This window comes from Dendrobium catenatum, unplaced genomic scaffold (assembly GCF_001605985.2).
Source record: "Dendrobium catenatum unplaced genomic scaffold, ASM160598v2 fragScaff_scaffold_1680, whole genome shotgun sequence".
In the NCBI taxonomy this organism is placed as follows: domain Eukaryota; kingdom Viridiplantae; phylum Streptophyta; class Magnoliopsida; order Asparagales; family Orchidaceae; genus Dendrobium; species Dendrobium catenatum.
Genome location: NW_021320142.1, coordinates 136770 through 164269, shown reverse-complemented (window position 1 = coordinate 164269; position 27500 = coordinate 136770). Strand labels below are relative to the sequence as shown.

The 27500-nt window shown below is 36.2% G+C and overlaps 2 protein-coding genes across 4 annotated transcripts in view; one reads left to right on the top strand and one right to left on the bottom strand.

Annotated features, from left to right (window-relative positions):
- The window catches only part of LOC110104922 (putative 4-hydroxy-4-methyl-2-oxoglutarate aldolase 3), a 5048-nt gene extending 716 nt beyond the window's left edge, over window positions 1–4332 (top strand). The window contains exon 2 of the mRNA XM_020834221.2: window positions 3598–4332. Coding sequence (XP_020689880.1) covers window positions 3598–4098 — 501 coding nt within the window. The 3' untranslated portion in view covers window positions 4099–4332. The remainder of the gene's footprint in view (window positions 1–3597) is intronic.
- A 3066-nt stretch (window positions 4333–7398) lies between these two features.
- Window positions 7399–27500, bottom strand: part of LOC110104895 (sodium/hydrogen exchanger 6) — a 68348-nt gene continuing 48246 nt past the window's right edge. For 2 of the 3 annotated variants that reach the window (XM_028701363.1, XM_020834178.2), the window contains one exon: window positions 7399–7851. In XM_028701363.1, coding sequence (XP_028557196.1) covers window positions 7802–7851 — 50 coding nt within the window. In that variant the 3' untranslated portion in view covers window positions 7399–7801. Of the gene's footprint in view, window positions 7852–25472; window positions 25517–27500 lie in introns of all 3 variants that reach the window. The other variant, XM_028701362.1, reaches the window with a different exon arrangement.

Here is a 27500-nt window from a genome sequence, read left to right as displayed (position 1 = left end):
AGACTTGTAAAAATATATATCATCTAGTTTTACCTTTTCAATTGCATTTAGTTTTCAAATAAGGGGTAGTTATGGGCGATCCTGCCTAGTCCGCAGCTGGGGTTGAGTTGCTTTGCTATCTGAATTATGCTTTATGTAGTCCTATCTTGGGTCGGAGGTTAGTTGATCTTAGTGTTGAGTTCATCATATCATTGGCAATTTCTTCAAGTCGATCGACCCTATGGCCGATGAAACCTTGTGTTCAACAGGTTTGATCTGATGGACTTGTTGAGTTAACTTGAACTCGGCTCGGCCCAAGATTTTGGGTGTATATTTAGTTTCCTAATTTTCTTCTCTTTGAAGGATCTTTCAAAGAATAGGATAATATAATATCCTTCATTGTTGAGATGGGACTTCAACTGGTGCCAAATGTTCAGATTTGACAATTTCTCTGTGCATAATGTTTAGTTTTGACAATTTCTCCGTGCACGTCAAAGCTAGAATTACTTCAAAGCTTTTTATTTGTGGATGTTGCTTTTACCTGCTTTTATTAGATGAAAGCATAGACCAAGCAAAAACTCTCCATCAAGAAGATGGCAATAATGCTGATGAAGAAATATAAAGCACAGGAAAGGCTAAGGTCTTTTTCGGGTCAAAATCAGGTTGGTGAGTTAATCCTAATCCACCTGTTTATTAAATGGGTCAACCTGAGCCCGAATTTTTCTAGTTGGGCTGGCGGGTCGAGTTATTTATTGACACCCTTACATTACATGTAACATGTTGTAGTCTGCTATTCTTAGTTATCCTGGCTTTTCTTTTTAAGTTAGAGGTGAAGTCTAGGGAACTAGATTGTACTTGAGTAAACTCAACTAATTGGATATAAAGAGCCTCCAATGTGGATGGCTCAAGGAATCTTTTGGGGAGTGAGAGTTTTTTATTTTTTATTTTTTTGGGGAGTGAGAGTTGTGAGAGCATGAAAGCATGAGGGAGAGAGCTTAGTTTTTGCAACCATCTTCCTCTATGGGTGAGAGAGAGTTGGATGAACACGAGTGAGGGTTGACTGAACTGCTTGAACTATCTCTATTACTTTTGGTACTATTGTCTTATCCCGCACCACTATTGGTTTTGTGCCATGGAAACTACTAAACGAAGTGTTGGAACTAAGTGAACTACTATAAACCTAACTCTGACATGTGTCCATGCAAACCATGCTTGGTGCAAGACGGCCGGTCATAGCCTCGATTGTGGTAGGGGTTCCTCAAAGTGATCTATGCTTAGGTAGTGAGGTCCTTAAAATATATCACCATGTCAATTAGGTCAGGCATTTTAGATGAGGAAGCTTCATCTCATGCCACAACCATGTTGAGAAGTGATATCTGTATTAGTTGCCAGGAGACTCAATATCCTCTTACAAATTCTTAAATTAGCACGGTGACTCTAAAAGAGAATGCAAAGAATCAAATCAAAAGATCAAACCAGGGCAGACATGATAGAATGATCAAAATCATACAAAATTTGAAGGACGCAAACTATCATGCTATTGATTATCTTTGATGATAAGCTAAGACACTGTCAACCAATTCAGGAATCATTTTTGGCTGTCACCATAAATTAACAGCTAGAATTAAAGATTAAGGAAATCATGCATTTGATTGAACTTCATGTATTCAGCAAATATTAGATTGTGGCAAATTTGACCAATTACAATCTTACTTTCAAGCAATACTAGAAAACCTAGAAGAAGAAATAGAATAAGAAAGAGAGAATGGAAATTAATCACTAGAAAAGAAAACCTCAGAGTATTAGGAGATAACTTCTATTATAATTATTTGTCTTATACTTTAGCAAGGTCAAAATATTATTGGAGGTGAAGAAAAAGTCTTTACATCGACCAAAAAAGTTTTCTTCATGTTAAAAAATTGACATGCCCGATTCAAAATTTTAATATTTATAGAAATTATTAATTACTAACTACTAACATGTTAACAAAATTGCTTTTAGTGTTTTGAAAACTAGAGTGGACTAGTCAGTTCGATCAATGATGTAATCAAGTTGTTGGTTTGGTCCTGTTCGAAACCGAATTCGAACTTGTTTGAATTGCCTGTTTGACCAAAAATCTACCAAATTGATCCCAATTTTGTAGAATCGGCTGGTTCGAACTAGAGACTTTGATGCATCATTAATTTAAAGCTTATTTTGTGCCTAATGAGTAGTTCATTGAGGACCTTGTTAAGTTTATTGAGCTTAAACTATTAAATTTTATTTTACTAAAATTTTTAATAGTATGTTTTAGTTCTATTAAATCTTTTAAAAATTCATTCAAAAGCATTCGCAAGCATATTCGACAAGGATATTAGTTGCCGCCTCACACGACTAGGCTCGTTGCTTTGTATTATATAAATACAACTACTTAAAACTCATTTATAATGTGGGACTAAAAAACTGTATGAATACTAGATGATGAGTTAGGTTGCAAAATTAAACGAGGCTGCAAATATGGGCTGTTGGAATGGATATTATAAAAGTTAATAACATAAGATTTTTATTTTTCTATTATAAGTTTTATATATTATATTTAATATTATTCTTATTATAAACTATATTTAATATTAATACATCCATATTATGCGAAAAGTCCAGAGATAGCATATGCTTCTCATTATATACTTCTCATTCGAGGACAATTATATATTTAGTTTTAAAAATTTCAATTATTATGTAATTTGTATTATATTTGAATAATTTTAATATTTATTATGTCATCCGGTTCAATCAGTTTTGAACCTCTAAACCATGAAGGCATGAACCTATACTTATTTTGGTTTCATGTCTTATCTCATTTTGAAAACCTTGAATTGTTGATCAATCTTATGATATCGCTAAAATGAATCTATCAAAATATTGCTAATAAATTGATAATTTAAAAGATTTAAAATAACTCAAATATCAATTCCAAAATAATAATAAAAAAATAAAATAGAATTTATTCCCAGGTCAGGTAGTTCATTATATACTTCTCATTCTAGGACAATCATATCAACTGTACACTTTAAAAGATTTGGTTGATGAATGCTGCCTTTTTTATAATTATATGCAAGGAAGTTACTCCACTTGAAGCTCTACATAGCTTTAAAAAGATTAATAACTGACATTTAAATGAAACAATGGTTATTTGGATCAGTCTATTACTATAATTGCATACGCATTCTTTTTAATTTTGGAACTCTGTAAGATCTTTAATGATTTATTTATCGTTTCAATACCTCTAATATATAATTTCAGTTCTCATTATTATCATCCATTTCTTATTAATCTGGGCTACTTATATTCTAGAATGAAATAATTGAATTTTGTATTCAGTTAAATTCATCAGTACAGAGAAATTTCAGAGTATGCTCACAGACAAAATGGATTTGCATTGTTGAGGTGGGTTTGAAATTTTTTTCAACTCCATCTCTTACAAACCATTTGCATGCATGGCATGTGAGGTTTAGGCTTCGTTTGGGATGACTTTCTTATTACTTTTTAAGTAGCTTTTTAGTAAAAAAATGATCCGCAATCATGCAACTCAAACATACACACATGATTTGACTGAATTGTTGCTTTGGTGGCTTCCAGATGGCTTGCTTAGCAACCTCTGAAATATGCGATACGAACCAGGCCCTCGTAATAAAAGGCGATGTTCGAGTTCTTCAGCCAATCTTCCAAATTTATGGACAATGCAGGGCTTTCTCAGGCCCAATTGTGACACTCAAAGTATTTGAGGACAATGTTTTGGTGAGAGACATGCTTGAGAGCCCTGGTGATGGTAGAGTTCTTGTCATCGACGGCGGAGGGAGCACAAGATGTGCCTTAGTTGGAGGTAACCTTGGTCAGCTAGCTCAAAATATGGGTTGGGCTGGTATCCTGGTCAATGGCTGCATAAGAGATGTCGATGAAATCAATGCCTGCGACATCGGGGTTAGGGCTTTGGGTTCCAATCCATTGAAATCAAGCAAGAAGGGCCATGGAGACAAACATGTCCCTGTTAATGTTTGGGGTACAGTAATCCATGATGGAGAATGGCTTTATGCAGATAGTGATGGTATTCTAATTTCAAAGTCAGAGTTATCTGTTTGATTACAGTAATTGCAATTTGAGTTCATTTAGTTTATAGCATAGCTGGATAAGCAGCCAGCGTCTACTTATTTTTTTACAAATAATACATCCATTAAGGTGGAGTCAGTTCATAAAACATTTCTTGATTTTTTTGGTCCTTTGTGTTGATTATAAACAGTAAGGTTTCTTTTATGGATTCATAGACTCCCAACCTATTCATTTCTTAAGTTTAACAAGCAAAGTGAGATTCATTCTTGATTCCTATGAGATTTAGTTTTGGTGACAATGTAAACGTTTCGTTTGGGACAACTTTAGATCTTTGTTTTTATCCTATTTTGAATTTAAGTTTTGTATTAAAAAGCAGATTTATAAAACAGTAAGAAAACCATCCCAAATTACCCCAAATTATAGAAATGTCATTTATTATTACATATGCACCATCATGTTTCAATAACTATTTATTCCACGTTTATTTATAATACTCTGATTTATATTAGTTTAATTCCATTTGCTCATTGCATTGAGTTTAGGGGTGTCAATTCGAGTTAGCGGGTTGGGTTCGGGTCGAACCCGAATTGACCCGGCTCTAAACGGGTCAACCCGAACCCGACCCGTGTGAGTTGCCGAGTTGACACGACCCAACCCGGATTTAAAAAAAAAAAAAAAAACTCAAACGCCTGAGTTTTCGGTCGCTACTCCTAGCGGCGTAGCGGCAGCGGTGGAGCAGTGGTAGAGCAGCAGCAGCAGTAGTAGGGCCGGCAGGCTACAGCGGCAACACGCGACGCGACTCAACGAAGTCGACGCGATGGCGCGATGCTTCGGTAGCATGCCGGTTCAGGACGCGCAGGCGCGCACACGCGAGACTCGACTGTCTCGACGCTTCGGGACGTGCACCGCGCAGGCGTTGACACGACTAATGACTTGACAACTGACGCTTTGGGCAGGGCGAGCAGCAGACTCGGGCAGAGGATTTTCAGGTTAATTTCGGGTCATTTTCGGGTTGCCGGGTGGCCCGGGTCAAACCGAATCCGACCCATTTTTGAAACGGGACAGTTTATTGAACCCGAACCTGACCCGTTTCACAACAGGTTGACCCGAACCCGGATTTTTCCGAGTCGGATTTTGGGTCGCGTCAAAAATTGACACCCTAATTGAGTTGAAACCATCAACAAACACTGGTGCATTTTTTTAATAAAATATTATAATCAGATAATGAAATGAGCATAGAAGCAATAATTATAATAAATTGCCAAAAGAGAATAGTAGCATGACAAATTCGAAAAATATTGAGAGGCCTCATCCAATTCAGAGTACTAGTATAATTACAAAAAAAAAAAAAAAAAAAAAAAAAAAAAAAAAAACTACTAATAATCATCCACTTCAACAAGTAGTTGCATCACAAGACGATGTTTACCTTTGAGAAGAGCGAGCTCCCACTGTTAATTCAGACCCAACGTCGTCGAACTGCAGTGACTCCCGATCAGGAAGGGAGTGCCATCATCGGAGGCGGCAAATAAGCTAGCGACTGATTCAAAATTCCACCTCAAGTGAAGTAGATGAACAGCGAAGAAATGGAGAAAATAGGGTAATTGAAGCCCACCGACATCCGGAAGCCAACAGACCCCAACAAATTCCACAAATGATCAATGAACGCCTGCTAGCAGATGGAGGCGCTCCGATCTCGAGACGAGCCGCCAGAGGGATGATCGCTGCATGAACGGACGGCAACGAAGGAACAAGCACGGCAGGCGAGGCAGCTTGAGAGGAAGGCGGTGGAGACGATGACAACGATGGTTAAAAACAAAAGTTTATGGAAAACGAACCGTACCGAGAAATCAACATCGTCATCTAGGTCGTCAAGAATGTAGACGTCACTATAGCGTGCGCAAAGGCGCCTGCTCCCTACAGAGAGATGGCCGGTGACCTAGGGGTCGAGCACAAGGGCACAAGCACGGCGGGCGAGTTGCGCGCAGTCGAGTCTACAAATGCAGGCATAAATGCTAAGGTCTAATAGATTAGATAAAATCATCAAATATGCAAATACAAAGCATTCATATTTAATGATAATTTTTTTAATGTGCATGAAAAGATCAAAAAAAAAAAAAAAAAAATTCAATTGATTTAGTTAAAAAAAAAAATATGCAAAAAAATATTACCTTTTAAAAGGAGCATTATAAGTTATCTTGCTATTCATCAAATTAGATCATCCTAAAAGTTCATATTGTATCACCAATTTATTTAAAATTATAGACCAACATCCATAATTTTGCTCTTGCATTTAAAAATAGTAAGGGTTGTTTGATTTTGTTGCAGTTAAAAATAATAAGGGAGCTTGATTTGTTGAAAAAAAAAAGAGAGTATTTCAAATTTTAGGCTTGATTTGATGAAAAAAGAATATTATATAGAATTTTAATGAATTCTTGTTAACTCTAATTCATTTTTAATATCTTATAAATTTGTCTATTTTTAGCTAAATTTTTTTTTCACCGTGAGCTGACTACGATGTCGCCGCTCACTACAACCAACTACCTGTCATTTAACTTCACATTATATTCATTTTACTTCAACTTCAAATTTTTTTAACACACTATATTCTTTTTACTCCGCATTTCTTAAATTCAATCAAGTATGTGCACATATATATATATATATATATATATAAACAACAAACAAAAATTCAAAATATATATACAAATGTAACTATTAGACCTTCAAGCCTATTATATATATATAACCTACACATGTACCCGAACATACATAGAACAAAACATCCTCAAGTCAAAATAAATAACTTCATATTTCAAGTTGACAATAATGCAAGCTATTATCAAGACATCTGGGTTTCCAACATAATTATTAGTCCCACTTCAATTGACAAGAAATAATATCATCAAAATCTTCTTCTTTATCAAAATATCACCTAAAGCTTTAAAATGAACTAAAATTTACATGCATCTGCACATAATACAATAAATCATTAACAAAATAAAAGTAAATACTTCTGTTATGTTCTTGAAAATTTTGGTGATATTATTATAAATATAAATATTTGGGTGATAATTTTACAACAAAAACAACAACAACATAAAACCTTAATTCTACTACATCGGGCCATCTATATAAATTCTTTTTCTTCGTTGTATTCCAATACACATTTAAATCTAATAAAAAAATATTTTATACCCAATTTTTTTTAGGTCTATCTCTACCATTCTGAATATAGTCCAAATCTAATACATATACTCTCCTAACCGGTCATCAGAAGGTTGCCGTTTTACATTTGCAAATTAAAAAAAAAAAAAGATTTTACACAAAATTGCCTTTGTTTAACACTATGGAGAAGCCATTTTCCATTTCCAAATGTCAATGAAATAACCAAACAAGAAGATACAAACGAACAAGCCTTTACTACAGAGTTATTGGATGACCAGTACAGTTTATAAAATAAGTATAAAAGAACCTCACATTATTCCCTTCATACATCTGAAAACAATCAGAATATAAGCAGTTACAAAAGCAGAATTTCCTGCTGTCAAACACACTGCGTCTCGTATGGTTAAATTGCTATGAAGTGAGCCGTAAATGAACAATTGCTGTGTATCTAAGTTAGTGTAGTTCATGCAACCTCGTTAAATCAACGATCTCAGTTAACATCGATCAGTCATATTCCATTCTTTGGAGCTCTCTATTTGATGCAAAATGAAGTGAATTTCCAGTTGTAAATCTACCGATGTCCTTGAAAAGAGCCTCCTCTTGTTGTAAGCGGTTCGTCCTCTGTTGCAAAAAATAAAATTTCAGAAGGGAAGAGGAAAAAGTAATGGGAAAGGTGCGGTAGAATGGCCCTTTTATTTTTAATACTATGTGTATTATTGTAATTGCTAAACTTGATATTCAACATGCTACAAAGGCCCTCTAGAGGCGTCCACACTTCATAGGCTTCGTTTGGGATGAATTTTTACAGTTTCTTAAAGCAGCTTTTTAGTACAAAAAATTTACTTTTTATACTAAAAAGCTGTTTTAAGAAGCAATACGAAAGCCATCCCAAACGAAACCACAATCATTATCCCTACCATTAAATACCATGTAAAGGCCTTCAATGCCGTTTGATAAAATTGCGCTCTCATGTCCCTTTAAAGTTTTGTTGTCCGGTACTAAAGTTAGGACTCTAGGCATGGTTCCAACACTCAAAACAATTTAAATTAATATTTCATAACTTACACTTCCGTTTTCTTACTGTTCAAAAATCATGTTGAGCTTAGTATTCGAAGCTAAGCTGATTAAGATTGGGCCACCATTTGCTAAGCATTTCTTGGCCACAAAACATCCCAAAATCTGTTGTTTAGCACTTAGAACATCCATTTATCCATCATTCATATTAATTTTTTAATGATGACAAATTTAAATTTGACCAAAACTCACAGAGCAAATATCATATAAAGTGTATCCATATAACCATATTAAAAAATCTCATGCTAGTAAGAACGTGACTAATATCCCTTGATTAGGTGGTTAGCCTGATTGCAATATTGTCTTTATATTATAGTTACGACCCATGTTCGAATGTTCCTAAATGGTTGAGCCTAATTGCAGTGGGCAATAAGATGTACTAGATAGTGCATAAAGCCCTTTGTTAGCAAGGAATGACTTAAAATTGGCCATTTTCGAGAAGCTTCCCCCCTTAAATCTATATGAGGTTTCTTTGGATGATGCAACAAATGGTCCTAGACAATGACATTTAGTTAGATTGTGTCGATTATATCTGCTGAATAAATAGACTAAAGCCAATGATAAATGAAAATGACAACCATAAAGTCTTGATTGAGGTTGTACCATCATCCGCTCTAAACCAAAAAATGATATATCTTTCTTAACCTAATCCAAATTGGTGCTCCTAAAACAAGCATCATAATACCTACTGATTTAGCCTTAAATTGAAGTTCTTTCTCAGAATTGAGAGGGTTAATTTACCACACAATCTTTTATTAGGAGGAAATCTCAAATAATATCATAAAATCTTCATTAAAGGCACAATTATTAGGTAGCATTTTATCTAAATATCTAATAGGATTTGATGACCAAAACAACACATAAAAATATTAAAAACAACACAATTATTTCAATTAAGTCCAGCAATAGCACCAAGGGGCTGTAATTACTAATCTCCAAGCAAAAAAAAAAAAAAAAAATTGATTCACTATTCGAGAGGTGCCACAATTCCTAGCACCATTAGGAACCCAAAAAAACTCCCACAAAAAACTGTTGCAACAAATAAAATTCCAAACATAAACCCTAATATCTTTATAAAAAGAGTTCCCCAAAGCCTCTTTCCTGTAGGTGATAAAGGAGGTCATGTGCCCCACCTAATCTCAATATAAAAAACAACACATAAAAATATAAAAAACAACACAATTATTTCAATTAAATCCAGCAATAGCACCAAGGGGCTGTAATTACTAATCTCCAAGCAAAAAAAAAAAAAAAAAAACAAGTTGATTCACTATTCGAGAGGTGAATCGTTTCTCCCACAATTCCTAGCAACCATTAGGAACCCAAAAAACTCCCACAAAAAACTGTTGCAACAAATAAAATTCCAAACATAAACCCTAATATCTTTATAAAAAGAGTTTCCCCCAAAACCTCTTTTCCTGTAGGTGATAAAGGAGGTCATGGGCCCCACCTAAGCACTTGGGTTGCTGCCCACCTTGGTAGCTGCTGCATCACTAGCCCCCTCCCAAAAAGTCACCTTATCCTCCAGGTGGAAAGAGAAACTACTTCTGGATGGTACTGTAAGGCTCTCAGGTTGCCTCATACTCTGACAAATCCTTTCACTTGATCAACACCTCCATGAACCCCTTGTCTCCTTGGCGTATCCCTTTCACCTCCAGTGTTTCCAATAACACCTTCATATCCTCTAAGAGTGGCTGATAGTACGGGCGAGGGTGTGTTGTTTCCCAATGGTTCATCTCAATTGCAATACATGAAATACAAGATGAATGGCTGAGGTCGGTGGAAACCGTAGGTGATATGCCAATGCGCCAATGTGTTCCACTACCTCATCGTCGAGCCAAAGTCTTCTACATATGGTCGAATCTTCAGATAAACCTTGTTCCCTACCTCAAACTGCACGTCTCTCTTGTGTCAATCTACCTACTTTTTCATTATTTGTTGTGCTCTCTATAGATATTCCTTCAATTATGCCAAAATCTGATCCCTTTCTGCCATGTATTGCTCCACTAATAATACTAGTGTGTTGCCATGCCCATAATGTATTAAATGAGGAGGATCCCTCCCCTACAGGATTTTAAACAACATTGTCTGGGTTGCTGTATGATATGAAGTGTTATACCAATATTCCGCCCAGGCTAACCACTTAGCCCACATCTTTTGTTATTTGATACAAAGTAACAAAGAAAAGTCTCCACACTGCGATTAACCACCTCTGTTTGGCCATCCGGATAGTCCATTGCATCTTGAATAACTCACTCTAAAAGTGACTTAGGAAGACCTTGTCTCGATCGGACATAATGGCTTCAGGTATGCCATGCAAATGGACCACCTCTTTAATGAATGTGGCTATCACTGACACCGCGGTGTGTGGGTGACGTAAGAGAATAAAATGAGCATATTTGCTCAATCTATCCACCACCACTAGGATCACAGTGAACCCTTTAGATCTAGGTAGTCCTTCAATGAAGTCTCTATAGTCACCTCTTCCCACACCTGCTCGGGTAAAGTCAAAGGCTGTAGAAGACCATCTGGAGCCATAGCAAGGTATTTGTGTCTCTGGCATACATCACAACTTGCCATCAACTCCACTCCATCCTTTCGCATGCCCACCAAGTATATCTCCACTTTGAATCTATGATATGCCTTCTGAATGCTTGAATGTCTCCCAATAGTTGTGCTATGAAACTCCTGCAACATGAGAGGGATGTGTGGCGATGTCCTCGAGAGCACAAACCGTCCCTGACATAACAGCTTTTGACCCATCAAAGAGTAACTAGGATGGCTATCCTTGGCTATCCTTATCCTGTAGTGAGTCTCCCTTGATCTTATTCTGCTCTTCATCCTGCTCGCTCTCATGCTTCGAAGCAACCCAATCCATCATCATGCGAACAGATAGAGCCATAACCTATGGGTCTTTACTACGCCTAGAGAGAGTATATGCAACATTATTTTCTAGCTCGGGCTTGCAATGAATCTTGAAGTCATAACTGAACAACTTGAAAAGACACTGCTAATACTCCTCTATCACCATCCACTGCTCTAATAGGAACTTTAAACTCCTTCTATAGGTCTTGATTATGAAGTGTCCTCCCAACAGGTAAGGTCGCCACTTCTGTATTGCCAACACTATCGCCATCAGTGATCTTTCATGCACTGATTTTAGCCTTGCCCTAGCAGTCAACACCTAGCTAAAATAAGCTATGGGCATCTAACTCTGCATGAGAACTTCCAATCCATAGTCTATACTATAAATGGTTGGCTAAAATCTGGTAGTGTTAACAAAGGGACACTCGTCATTACTTTCTTCAGCTGCTCAAATGCCTGGGTGGCTGCCACTCCCCATTTGAAACTATCCTTCTTCAATTTCTCTGTCAACGACCATGCTACAGAATTGTATCCCCTCAAAAACTTCCTGTAGTACCCTGTGAGTCCAAAGAACCTCTCAACTCCTTCAGGGTTTTGGGTAAGGGCCACTCCAACATAGCCTCTATCTCGGAAAGATTTTCAACTACTCTTGATTTGGACACCTCATGTCCCAAATACTCCACCCTTTGTTGTGCAAAGGAACACTTCTTCAAATTAGCATACAATTGATGCTCCTTCAATGTCACTCACACTACTCTCAAGTGCTCCACATGCTCTGCCTCATACAGACTATACACCAAAATGACATCAAAGAAAACCAATACAAACTTGCGGAGGTAGGGCTAAAATACCTTATTTATAAGCGTCTGTAAGGTAGCTGGGGCGTTGGTAAGCCCATAAGGCATCACTAAAAACTCATAGTGCCTTTATGAGTCTTGAAAGCAATTTTGTGGATGTCAATGGGCCACATTTTCATATGATGGTATATTGATTTTAGATCAATCTTAGAGAATATCACTGCCCGATAAAACTCATCCATCAACTCATCAATGATTGGTATAAGAAACTTATCCAAAATCGTTTCCTTATTTAGAGCCTGATAATCTAAACAAAATCCTTCAAACTACCATCCTTCTTCACCAATAACATAGGATTGTAGAAGGGACTAACAATGGGATGAATGATCTAGGCCTCCAATATCTTCTAAATTAGTCTCTTAATTTCATCCTTCTGAACCTATGGGTATTGGTAGGGTCGAACACTAATAGAGAATATCCCCATAGGGGCTTGCCATCTCAAACTTTTGGTGCTTGAGAATTTTTTTGATTAAATTAGTGATTTTATTTTCTTTGAGAGTCATCAAAATGTTGGTTAAAATTTGATTTTAAAATCCATGAAATTTTGTTTTAAAGAGTTTTGGCATTTAGGAATTTCAAATGATGGAAGGGTGAACTTAAAATCAGATTTTGGAATGAGAGCCAAAGGAATGAAGTAGGAGCACTTGAGTTTGAGAAATCTCAGAGGTGCTCGGACTATCCTATGTTGAGCTTTACATTTTAGAATTTAATTTTTATTTAAGTTGACATTTTCATTAAAATGATGGGGCTTAAATTCAAACAACATATGTTCGAGGAATTGTCCGAAAGATGAGGGCATGTATGGTGATTGGAATCAGCCATTGTCTCGAACTCTAGAACTAAGATGAGTACTATTGAAAGGTAGTACCTTGACCCTAAGTCTTACAAACGCAATGAACTTACAAACTAAACCTCACATGAGACATAGCCAGCTCGACCTCTGGATTTATTGTCCGACCTGGAAAGGGCTACCAACTAAACCCATCTAATCTCTTTTAAAACCATAATTTCCAATCTCAATGCATAGAAGAGTAAGGAGGCTGTTTTTGTTTAGAAGATAGGACTTACAACTTGACTTTGAGGCCAAGATGCTTGACCATGAAGGATATGCACATGCTGACTAGCAAAGAAAATAGATGTTTGTTATCTAGTCCTTAAGTGATGGCTTTTTATATGCGACACATTGGGCTATGTATGATCATTTTAAGTTTTTAGAAAACTTGGCTCCTAATTTTTCTTTGTTATTTGAAAATCATGGAGCCTAAATTGATTTTAGATTGTTTACATTTTTAACATGTAAAAGTCTTAGTTTTATCCTAAGAGCCTACCGCATTCACATGTCCAAGCAATCCCCAAGAAAAACAAGAAAGAAATATAAGAAAAACATACATTTCTATTGCGTACCCGGTAAAAAATCAATACTTGCTTAAAAATATAAATTAACTAAGACAAAATGTAAATAAAGTCTCAGTTATTACAATCAAACATGACAGCTGAGTTGACTTCCATTATACAACACAGTTAAATATTTGTTTATATACTCTACTTGCGGGGGTCTTCAGGCTTCAAAATCCAGGTAGATCTTTAGGCTTCACATTCTAGAGGTATATCCTTCTTGATCTACCTCTTCTTTTAATGTAAACCCCACAAGTTTAATACAACTCATAATTCTATCAAATACATGTTAAAATATAAAAGACTGAAAGCCAAGATAGAGTCAAAAAGCAATTCATATAATAAATATATCATGTCCAAAATTTTGTTTAGCACTTAAAGTGTCAAACACTTGCTTCTACCCTATTGGCCACATCACTTGAAGAGTTTTAAGGAGCACATGTAATGCAAACATTTTTATGTTTATAATTTATTTGCACCCCCTTTTATAAAACCTGAAAAAATGTCGATCGTAAGCGTTGCACACATTTCGATGCGCCGCGACGAAATTAGACAAATTTTTAAAAGTTGTCGGAATTTGACGCAATTAATTTTTATAAAATTATACGCAAAAAGTTGAGCGAATTGATATAAAGAATGTAGGGTAAATTTCATACCAAATTGGAATTAAAAATCATCAAAGCTTTATATATGAAATGATTATTTACTTAATAGTCCTTTTTGGTGCTAAATATACCTAAGGCTTACGAGGGTAAATAAGACCTTTTCTTTTTCTCCCTAACCATCCAAAGCCCCTTAAGGGACCGAAGTGATTCGGTACCTTCTCATTCTCGTTTGGCCGAACGCAAGGGAGGCGGACTAAGGGGTGACGGGCAAGGTTCTTGGGCGACGGTGGAGGCAGTTTTCTGGCAAATTCCTTGGGGAAAATTCAAGAGGAAGACTAAGGGAAAGTTAATGTATGTTTTAATTAAGAGATTTAATAATTTTTGTAAAGATTTCTTTAGGAGAAATTTCTAGGGTCCCACAACAACAACAACAACATCAAGCCTTTATCCCACTACGTGGGGTCGGCTACATGAATCCTTTTTGCCATTGTATCATGTTAAAAGTCAAATTCTCATTTAAATCTAATAAAGAAAGATAATTTCTAATATTTTATAACCAAGTTTTTTTGGGTCTACCTCTACCATTCTTAACATAAGTCCTTCGTTTAATGTGACCAAACCATCTAAGATGACTCTCTCCTATCTTATCTTCCACTGGAGCTACTCCTATCCTATCTTAGCCATGAAATTTCAAGTTTCCCAAAAAAATTGAGTTTGGAGAAATTAGGGTTTTTCGTATTCTTGGATTTTTAAGAAAATTCTTTCATGATTATTGTTCTAAATGATCTTAGGAGGATTTTTTTGTTAGAAAATAGAGTTTTTTGAAAAAAAAAAATTTAAAATAATCCGAAAATAGAAAACCCTAATTATTCAATGAATTATGGGGAAGTTTTGACATGCAATTAAATTGGAATTTCTGAAAAATTATGTTTCCAATTTTAGGGGTTTTAGGGATAACCAAAATTTAAAATTATTTTTAATTAGGTTAGGCTATTTGAATGAAATAGAAAGTAGAAAAATATGAAAAATTACAAAACTTGGGAATTTAAAATTTAAGGATTTATTAAATCCGAAAATAAAAAGTTAATTATTTATTTAATGAAATTGTAGAGGGTATCATGATTAAGAAGTTAATATTAATGCTTTGCTTTTACACTTAAACTTAGGTGTTGGTTAAAGGAACACTTCGAGCGTAAGCGGCGTCGTAGAATGTTAGGTTGAGTTTTGAAGTAGATATTTATGTCTCTTTTAATTTCATAAGTTTTCTTTTTAAATGTAAAAATTTCATATGCTTTAATATTTTCTTTTAGTTAGAAAGTTTTATGTTATTTATTTATAATTCATACTGCAACAAGCACGCATTCCCTTTAGATTCATTTAGTTGTTAACATGTAATATTTCATGAGAATAATTGAGCATTAAATAATATTAGACAAACATATATAATTCATGAATGATTTAATATTCCTATGTTAAACATTGAATGATTGAATGCACATGATGATCCGGAGTACCAAATGATAAAGGGCTCTTCAGAGTAAAAATGATAAAGGGCTCCTCGGAGCAATTGATAAATGACTCTTCGGATAAATGAAATGAAATGTTTGGCCAAATTTGATTGTGTACCTGATCAGTACAAAAAATATTGATACTTCCGGGATGGATGTATAAAATTAAGACTAACTATTCTATACTACCATGCATATGAGAATTAAAGGAAAAGTTATGATTATATGAAAAGATTAATTAATAATGAACATTTAGGATGTCATACAGAATATGCATATCCAAAGGTAGATTTATGACTTTTATTGTAATTTCTTCTGAAAAAAATTTCAGCAATGTTATAAGAAAGTAACATGCATAATGTTTCTTCTTTCTTTGTCTTATGAATTTAATTGAGATATTTATTACTTGCTCAGTGTTGGAATATTCTCCTTAATAGGAGATTTAGAAACCCAACATGTAGTTTTTGAGCAAAATGCTAGAAAATTCTCCTTAGCTTTTGGAGCTAGAGAGAGAGGATTCTCTTTAACTTTTGGAATTAAAGAGAGGGAAATCCCCTACAACTTAAAAGGTTGGAGAAGAAAGATGGGTCACCAATTAATTTTGATTCAATAGGTAAAGAAGATTTGAAACTTTGAGGTTATAAATCAAGAAGAATTATTATTGAACTTTTATGTTCAATGATAGATATTTAATTGCAAAAGATTTTGTTTGTGCATGAGGATGCTAATGTTATGTTGGAAAAATCAGCTAGTGATATAAGAATATTGCAAAAGATGTGCTTGGAGTTTCGAAGGAAAAATCTCATAATAGAAAAAAAATAGTTGGTAGTGGAATCCAAATGTGTAAAAAAAAATTAAAAATAAGAAAACTTGTTATAAAAATTGATTTAGATGTAAAAATTCTGATAATTGAAAAAAACTATAAATAAGCTCGTAAGGAATCTAAGAAAGCTATTTGTGATGCAAAGAACTTAGCTTTTAATGATTTATATAATAGATTAGATTCTAAGGAGAGAGAAAAATATATGTATAAGTTAGCCGAACAAAGAGATAGTAGTAAGGATTTAGTTCAAGTAAAGTGTATTAAGGATGAAAATAACAAAGTACTTTTCTTAGAAGATGATATTCAATAAAGGTGGATGAGATACTTTGCTAAACTTTTAATGAAGAATATGAAAATACGATTGAATTTAGTGACTTTAGCATCCTAAATAAAAATAAAGTTTTTTGTTTCTATCAGCGTATCAGTAAAACTGAAATTAGAGAGACTTTAAAGAAAATGAAGTGTGGAAAAGCTATTGGACATGATGATATTCCAATAGAGATGTGGAATGCTTAGAAGATGAAGAAGTTTCTTGGCTTACTAAACTTCTTAATTCGGTTTTGTAAACTAAAAAGATGTCAGATGAGTAGAGAATGAGTGTTTTAATTCCTAATTTTAAGAATAAAGGTGATGTACATGAGTGTGCAAATTATAGAGGAATTAAGTTAATGTGTCATACTTTAAAACTATGGGAGCGAGTTATGGAGCGTAGGTTACGGCGTGATACTAAAGTTTTTCAAAATCAATTTGGATTCATACCGGGTAGGTCTACTATGGAAGTCATACATTTATTGAGAGGTTTGATGAAAAAATATAGAGAGAATAAGGAGGATTTACATATGATATTTATTGATTTAGAGAAAGCATATGATAAAATTCCAAGAGAAGTGCTATGGAGAGTTCTTGAAAAAAAAGAGCTAATAGTGCTTATATTCAAATCATTAAAGATATGTATGCAAGAGCTATTACTTGTGTTCAAACACAAGGTGGTTTGACCAAGTATTTTCCTATTTCGGTTGGATTATATCAAGGATCAACCTTAAGCCCATATCTTTTTGCTTTAGTCATGAATGTTCTCACTAGACATTTGCAAGAGGATGTACCTTTGGTGTACGCTTTTTGCTGTTGATATTCTTCTTGTTGATAAGACTAGAGAGAGTTGAAGGTAAACTTGAATTATGGAGATCAACCTTAGAGTCTAAAGGTTTTCGCTTGAGTAGATCTAAAACTGAATATATAGAGTCTAATTTTAGTAGCAAAAGACCTAGTGAGGGGATTGTGACTTTGGGCGATCAAGTCATTAATAAGAGTACACGTTTTAGATATCATGGATCTATTGTGTAGAGTGATGGTGAAATAGATGGAGATATTATCAGCATAATTCAAGTTGGATGGTTGAAGTGGAGGAATGCATCAGGCTTGTTGTGCTGTTGACCCCTGCACCAAAACAAAAAAAAAAAGAGAAAATCAAAATCAAATCCCATACCTGCTCTGCCTGTCGCACGTCGTCGCTGCTCTTCCCACGGTCCTCGCACGATCGACGTCGCATTCGCCATGACTCTGCACGAAGAGCTCGCGTCGTTAAATGGCCACGAAAAGGAGGCCTTCGGGCTTTTTCACGATCCCAATCCCTCTCTTCCTCGTATACGCTTCTCTGCTCTCGATCGGAGCTCCGCTCACTGCGAAGGTGTAGAGACTGCAAGTGTCGCTACTTCACTCTTCGTAGTTGTTCAACCCCACTCCTTTGCGGTCGACCGAACCTCGCTCCATCTCCAATGACTTCCCATCCTGTTGGAACGGAAGTTACGCATTTTGATCGGAAGAAAGAAGTGGAGCTCGCCACTTTAGCTCCTTCTTGACTATTCGATGTCGCTCCTCCGAAGACTTTCTCTTCCCTCCCGATTGGAAGTCACGACATCTTGTTCGCAAGCAAGAACAAGGGCTCGCGGGCAGTGAAAGTAACTTTCTCCCATACGCCGCTTCCTCCACCCCTCACGCCGTCCGACCTTGCGCCTTCTACGACTTTCCCTTACCATTTGATCAGAAGCATCAATGGGAGCTCACTGTGAAGGTGGCTACCTCCCCCTTTCACGCGCTCCTGTGGCCAAATCCCGTGAATAGAGAAGGATTTGAGGGGGAGGGAAATTTTTATATTATTATTATTATTATTGTTATTAAATAAAACAGTAATGATAATATTAATAATAATTATTATTATTATTAAAAAAAAGATGTGTTGCTTTGATTTTCGTGCCCTCTTGCCTCAACAAGCATGTCGGGCCCGCAAACCACCTATGCACGCCTTTATTGAGCGTGGTAGGAGGGAAGCCGGTGCAACACCTCGCCCTCCTGCCTCGACAAGTGTGTCGGGCCGGCAAACCACCTATGCACGCTTTTATTGAGCGTGCTAGGAGGGAACCTGGTGCGACGCCTACGACAAGGTAGGCGAGCGACCCCTCAGCCCCCAAAATCCTGTCCTCGGCGTGTGCAACGAGCCGGCAAACCATCTATGCACGCATTTATTGAGTGTGGTAGGAGGTAACCCGGTGCGATGCATATGACGAGGCCGGGTAAGCCTGGTGCACGCTTTTCTTAGCATGGCCAAGACAACTCTTAAGTACCTGTACGCGGCTCTGTACCTGCGAGGAAACAACTGCTTTTTCTCTTGCAACAGGTACCGAAGACCCATGCACGCCTTTATTACACGTGGTGGGACAAAGACTTTACACGATCACGGTGTCCTCGAAAGAGGGTACCTACAATGCATGCCTTTATTGCGCGTGGTGGGAAAGGCCCAATTTTCCGTAATTTTCCCCTAAATATGGGAGACAGCGGGAGGGTGCCGAAATTTCGGGTGAAAACATACTCTACTTGGACCTATTTTGCACTCAAAAAAACAAAAGATGGACTCCAATGAACAATAAATTGTGGACTTTTGAACTTGATTGAACACAAGCAAAGGACCTGAACAAAACCTAAATGATTTCTAAAGTTCAAACTCAAATAAAATAAAATCAGACTTGAATCAAATTCAAACCAAATTGTGTATTCAATTGAACTTGCAAGAACTTCAGAAGACTCTTGATAAGCACTTGAACTTGTATTTGGAACTCGAACTGTGCAACATCAGGGGACCCGAACATAGAACTCGTACTTGAACTCAGACAATACGACATTAAATGGGGACTTGCAAACTTGATGAATTGAAGTCTGAATGAAACTTAACCCGGACTCAAACATATACAAAGGACAAAGCTTGAATCATGTGCAAGGGAGTTCAAATTACAAGAGCTTTCGTACGGTCAAAGTGACTCAAAGTATGTTATAAGACCTCGATGCATGAACTCCTACAACAATCCCTACAAATGCCTGTAGATTGAGATGGCAATACCGGCATTCAGTAGCAAAGGATCGTCCCCTGCAAGCAAGTACAATCATCACACCACCTGAGATTAGTGAAAGGTGAATATGATAAAGGCGACAATGGCTCTTCTACAAACACCTTCAGGAGGCCGCAGTGGATACAACGGTCCCCTGCAAATAAACAATGAATACTTGTGGATAACAACAGTGGGTATATCGTAGCACATCGAACCACTGTAGACACAAGTACAAATATCACCTACGATAATGGTGATTAAGGTCTTTAAGTACGCCGGGTACAAGGGCAACTGGATGTACAAAAAGGACACCTAACAGAATCGAAGAGATGTTTGAGCAAAGTTGAACAAAACTTCATAGTGTCCCAAAATTCCTTCTCGATCCTGTACTCAGGAAGGAAACAACTCTAGCATCCACAAATATCAAAAATATCAAGTCTACTACACTGAAGATCTTAGAAAGAGTTCCTTTCAAGGCAGCAACCACGAATTTCAAGGAAACCCCTCCCGGTGAATGAGAAAAGGGGAGTCAACACCAAGACCATACCGCCACCGGATCTGCAACACTTATGCAAACAGATAGAAGGCATCTATAATCTACAATGCACCGCCACCGGATCTGCAACACTTATACAAGCAGACAGAACGCGTCTACAATCTACAACGCCACGCCACCGGATCTGCAACACTTATGTAAGCAGACAGAAGGCGTCTACAATCTATAACGCATCGCCACCGGACCTGCAATATCCATGCAAGCGGGCAGAAGACGTTTACAAATATCTTAAAATACCCCTGCACGTGCACCATAAATTGTATACACATAGGTACTATAAATAAAAAAATACAATCTCAACTCGTATGGGCAACGACGAGGGTGTCATTGGTACACACGTGACGCCTAGGGATGATGTGCGGGTTGATAAGTGAATTCAAGTTCGAACCTAATCCTTCTATACGGATTAATAGAAGTCGACAGGGTTCGAACTCTCAAACAAATACATAGTTGTGGCGACCGGTGTATTTGTTTTAATACATTTATATTAGGCCTTCAAGGTCTATAATCAAGAGAATTCACTAACAAAGGCATGAAGTCTACGAAACCCAATCCTCTTAAGCATGAAAATAGAAGTAGACAGGGTTCGAACCATCGAATAAATATGCAATCATGAATTTGACCGGAATATTTATTTTATATATTTATATTAGACCTTCAAGGCCTTTAGTAAAGAAAATTCACAAACAAAAGCATGAAGCCTACGAAACCAGATTCCATATCGACAAGTTGATAAGGTCGACAAGATTTAGTTAATGAATGACCCCACATCCCGATGATGGCCGTGTTGAATGAAAATCTCAACCAAAGGGGTTAATTTCAGACATTTTTAAATGCCACCTCAAATATCCACAAAGTCCAAAATTCTCAGAAAATTCCAAAATCCCAAATCCAGATATTTAAAATTGAAATAAATTCGTCAACACTTAAAGCAAAACCCATACACCCTCCGCAACAGTTTGCCGAGGTTGATAAATTAAAGTCTACTTTAGCTCACAAAGAGTTAATGCCTAGTCGAAAATATCACTAGGATCCATTCTCAAATAATCTCCTGCCAATAAGGACGTGGTACGTGTCCTCTAACCGGCGGTTCTACCGCTAAATGGCACTGCAGGATAAAAGGTTATGACCCGGGGCCCTCTGAACCGAGTGGTTGCCGTCAAATGGCACCATGAAATACCGGTTATGGCCAGAGACAATACGCTCCTTATTGACATCAAGTCCTTGAGATATGAATCAATAAGATATAATCGATAGGGCACAAAGCCCCCTGTTAGCTAAGTTGGATTAAAATTTGTCCCCTTAGACAAATATTTCCCTCAGGTCTACAAGGTCCCCTTGGACGAAGAAACCCATGGCTGCCGACAAGGATCCTTCTGTTAGGTTGGGTCGACTACCTCCTTTGACTAAGTAGACCAGGGACCACGATGGCCCAGGACGACTGAACCATGGGATCTTGATCGGGTCTATCATCTATTACCCCACCATCTGCTTTAAGTGCAAGATGGTGAAATTCCTATTTTAAATATCAAACTTTCCAAACCTTTCCAAATACTCAAATTCAAACCCAACCCTTCAAATCTCAAAAGCTCATTGCTGCTACTATATGCCAAATACCACGTATATCATACGTATCTGATTGATTACTAGCCTTAATCGAAAGTTCACTCTCGTGATCGAGAGGGGTAATTAACTATAGAGGCTTGCGCCTATAGGAAACCAGAACTCATATCATAAAGTCCTCGCAAAATGAGGGCAAAATATCTAGGTAGTGTCTTATCTACAAACCCATCTGCCTTTCAAAATTTACCCCGGAACTTATTCCGTTAAAACTCCCTCGCCAAAGAAAAAGCAAGCAAATCAGCACGATGGGCAGTCCGGGGCCGAATATTCGAAGCCTACATGTGCGATAGAAAATTCCCCCTCAAATTTAAGAAAAAATGCTATAAGATTGTGGTGAGACCTGCAATGCTTTATGATGTCGAATGCTGGCCATTAAAAGAGAAGCATAACAAAATTAAGTGTTGCAGAGAAGAGGATGCTTAGGTGGATGAGTGGCTTTACCCATAGAGATAGGATACGAATTAAGCATATATGTGAAAAGGTTGGAGTAGCTCAAGCGGAAGATAAGATTAGAGAGAGTCGCCTTAAATGGTTTGGTCACATTAAATGGAGGCCTTTTGATGACCCGGTTAGAAAAGTTAAGGTATTAGATTTTACTTATGTTAAGAAAGGTAAATGTAGACCTAAAAAGACTTGGTTAGAAAATATTAGAAATGATCTTTTTTATTAGATTTAAATGAGAATTTGACTTTTAACAGGACACAATGGTGAAAAAGGATTCATGTAGCCAACCCCATGTAGTGGGGAAAAGGCTTGATGTCGTTGTTGTTGTTGTTGGTAGATATTTAATTTGCTAAATTTAGATAAAACAAATATAAGAGAATGATGTGTAGATTTGGGCTACACATCAATGATTCTTTTAACTTTCATGTATCCAAAGAGAGGAACCCATTCACCTAATTTGAGTTAAGAGAATGAAACAAAGCTAGGAATTTGTCTATTTTGCTTGACATAGAATAATTTGTTGATTTTGGTTCACCGACTAAATGATTTGGTATGAACTACTTGTTAAATTTGATTCAACAAATAGGTGATTTGGTATAGGTTTGGTTCACTCAGCATGAGTTGAATGAGTAAGAGTTTCATACAACTTTTGGGTAGGGCTGCAAGCGAACCAAATGTTCGATGAGCTATTCATTGTCTGGTTCGATTAAATCTCGTTTGTGATCGTTTAACTAACTAAACAAACAAATTTGAACAACATTTTTAATACTTGATCCTTAAATAACCAAGCTTGAACACTAATGTGTTCGGTTCATTTATGTTCACGAACAATATCATTTGAAGCTCGTGAACATGCTCGACAATAAGCTCGATTCGTGTTCAATTCAGAACTCATGAATAAGCTCGACAAAAACTTGATTAATATTTAATTATAAAATTGATACATATATAATATAAATATTTTAATTTATTATAACACAATTATATAATTATTTTAATTAATAAATTTTAAAGTAATTAAATATTATAATATATGTTGCAGCTTTAATTTCATTACCATTGCTAATTTATTATATTACATCGTTAGATCTTGCTTATTTGACATCTCAAGAATACTCGTTAGATTTGTTTATGAACATGCTTGTTTGATAGTTTAAAAAAATTCACTAAATATGTTCACGAACAGAACTCGTTAAGGCTTGTTTATTTAAGGTTCGATAAACACTAAACAAATCAAACACGAACCAAACATGAACACCATTAATTTAAACGAACCAAACATGAACACCAACAATAAAGCTCGAATCAAACATGAACCGAACTTGAACAAGCTAATAATAAACAAACACAAACATGAACACTCACATAATCGGCTCGGCTCGGTTCATTTACAACCCTACTTTTGGGTTGTAGAAAGGGTAATTTCTCTACAATTTTGGTTTGTAGAGAATATATGAGAAAATGCAACTTGGAGGTTACAAAGTGAAAGAATTTATTTGCGCATTTGATGTTCAAAGAAGGGGATATTCATCCACCTAACTTGGGTTAGTGGAATGAGATGAATTTCTACAATTTCTGAGTTGTAGAAGGAGAAAAGAAGATGTAATTTTGGGTTGCAAACTTATGAATGCTCTTTGAACATTTGATGTTCAAAGAGAACATATACACTTTCCCAATTTTGGTTTAGGAGAGTGGAAGAATGTTTGAATGTTCTCTTATAATTTTGGCTTATAGAAGACGATGAAAGGAAATACAACTTAGAGGTTGCAACTCATGAAAATCCTTTGAACGTTTGGTGTTCAAAGAGGGGGAGCAGAAAAATGCAACATATGAGTTACAAATTCAAGGGTCTCTTTGAATAACTTGGTATTCAAAGAAAATCGATGATCCACCCAATTCGTGTTGGGAAAATACAAGGAGATGACATATGGTTTTGTGCTTACAAGTTATCATGAATTTCTTTGAACCTTTAGGTGTTTAGAGAGGAGTTTACTCCTCCAACCTAGGGTGAAGGAAAGGAAGTGTAACTTTAAGGGTTGCAAATTCATGAACATCCTTTTGGACATTATGATGTTCAAAGGGAAATGTTCACTTGCATAATATGTAGCTAAGCAAATGAAAAGGAAGAGCTCATGGTTTGATCTTATGTTCAATTATTTTACAACATGATGTATTAAGGATTTTGAGAAAATTCATAATACACGACCTGAGGAGGATTAGATGTTCTCCTACAATTTTGAGTTGTAGGAGAAGGGGAAAAATGCAACTTTGAGGTTGCAAATTCATGAAGTTTCTTTGAGCATTTGGTATTCAAAGAAATGATATTCATTCATTCAATTTGAGTTGAGTGAATGAGAAGATGTTCTTCGCCTTTGGTTTGTAGAAGGTAGGAGAAGGGGACATGACTTACAAGTTGTGAATTAAAGATACTCTTTGGACAATTGGTGTTTAAAGAGGAGATGTCATCCACTTAATTTAGGCTAAGTGAATGGAGGAAAGTATGATTTGAGTCCTATATTTGGAAGGATTATTCATTGATTTTTGTGTTCAAATGATTTATGCTACAATGTATTTGAAACTTTTGGATATCTCAAAACAATATGCATGAGAAGGATATTTGTTGTTTTTTTGTGTTCCAACAAATAATGTGGAAGAACTTAGAATTTGGTTATGAGCATTAACAATATATGTATAGGACATTTAGAGACTTAAGGGAACTCCAAATCTTATACATGAGGGAAATATTTGTTAGTTTAGTGTTCTAACAAACAGGGTAGAAAAACTTGAAATTTTGTCACAACCCGAACCGTTATGGCCCAATAACACACAGGTCATACCATATCCGATTATGGCAAGACTAACCCCGAGATCTGATTGGAGAAGTACTGAAACAAAACTTCTACTTTATATACTACAAAGAGCCACTATTAAATGCAATATAAAACGAAAGACAATTGAATCTCAACATGATTTTTCTATATATCATTCAAAACATATATAATATGAAATTTATTTACAACTGTGCTTGGCAACAAAGAGCACAACAAAAAATTAAACGCCAAGCCTACAAAAATCAAAACTAATAAAATATAACTACATCATAAATCATAACCTGCTATCCCAACTACTCAGCTCGCTCCTTACCCTTCCTCGAGCCTGAAAACAAAAGTAAAAGCAGTAATGAGTTAACACGGCTCAGTAGGCTATCGTAGCCTAAAATAAAAATCAATAATCAAAACCAAAAGAACTGAGATCACTATACTGAATCATATACGGAAATTAAATACAATTAAATATACTGGAATATATTGAATCATAAGCAAACATTTCATAACAGAATCCTACCTCGGTAGCCCATTAGCTCCGACATAACAACACTTAGGTAATAACATCTCACCAGCATAATAGAATCCCACCTCGGTCGCCCACTAACACCAGCGTAACATCACAACACTTTACAACATACTTTTCAATGCATTTCATTAATTAAAGGATAATTGGAATGAATTAAAAAATTGTCAAAAATATCCCAATAGTAGACAATAGAATTACTACTGAATAAAAAAAATTATAATTTTCAAACATAACCAAATTATCACAAATTACATAAAATATCATTCTGAAGCTTTAATTGAATTTAAAACTATTTTTAGATGTCAAAATAAATTTTTGAGTAGGCAAAAATCATTGCTTTTTCAAAAGCATCTCGCGAAAAATTTTTAGAGTATACTCAAAATGTTCGTAATAGAGAAGCATAATACTAAGTTAAGTGTTGCAGAGATGAGGATGCTTAGGTGGATGAGTGGCTTGACCTGTAGAGATAGGATAAGAAATGAGCATATACGTGAAAAGGTTGGAGTAGCTCCAGTGGAAGATAAGATTAGAGAGAGTCGCCTTAGATGGTTTGGTCACATTAAACGGAGGCCTTCTGATGAAATCAAGAATTATGTACTTTTTATTTTATTTGAACAATCGTATATTGTGTTTTCTATTTTATTTTCTTTTCTTTTTTAGCTATCCAATGATGGGAAAGCATCCAATGATCATGGTAGGTAGTGCATATGGCTTGGTAGACCTTTGGTTTGCTGGCTCGATTGGTCCCTGGCTGATGGTGGTTCACGGGTTGGCTGTTTTGGAGCATTTGGTTTTGAGCTGATTCTCTAAGTTGCTTGAGCTGAAGTTTAGTAGCTCTTTAATTCTCAAAAAGGTACATAATTATGAAGTTTACTTTTGGAGTGGCCTTGTCCCTTCCCCTTCCCCTTTTCTTCTTTATCTCTTGAAAAGCTGCCTTGGTATAATGAAATGGCTTTAACCTTTGGCATTCTCTGATGTTGGAAACCGTAGCTTTTTTTTCCTTTTAAAAAGCTGCCTTGGTATATTGAATTAGGCTCTAACCTTTGGCATTCTCTGACGCTGGAAACCGTGGAATTAATGATGCCGTTTGGCATCCTCTTTGCTGCTCTTTGCTGGAATCCGTGGGCTTTTAATTGCTGCCTTGGAAACCTGTAGCTTATCTTGGAAATGGTTTGTCCGTTTGGCATCCTCTTTGCTGCTCTTTGCTAGAATCTCCTGGGCTGATTTCCAAAGGGACATTTGGGAATCCTATGATCTAAAATGCTTGGGAGCTTGTAAACAATTATGATGTGGCTTTTGGCATTCCTCTTCTTTGCCTATAAATTGGAGATGTTGTTATGAATAATGGCAGTTGAGTTGATATTTGTGAGCATATTTGCTATTAACCTGCGGGCTCTTTCCAAACTTCGTTTCTCATCCCCTCCGGAAATCCTGCGGGCTCTTTCCACCCTTTCTTCTCGAGCTTCTAACATCTTTCGTCTCTCCGCAAGTGCCACTCCATCTGTATCCTTCTTCTCAAGTGAAGCAACTTTAGGGTGTCGTATCAGAGTTGATTTGAAGCGTCTATTGAAGAATTGGACCAATCTTGCAGTGGTGGACCATCGGTTTGCTAGTTCTATGCACTTTACTTATTTAACCTACAAATTCGATGCATGTGAGGAACCCGCTCTGACGGTTGTCTGAGGATAGCGTCTTTTTAAGTTTCTTTATTTCTTTTAAAATCTCCTAGCATCTTTTGTTAAGTTTTGGGTCAGTTGCGTTTATTTAATAAAGTTTGTTTTAAGTT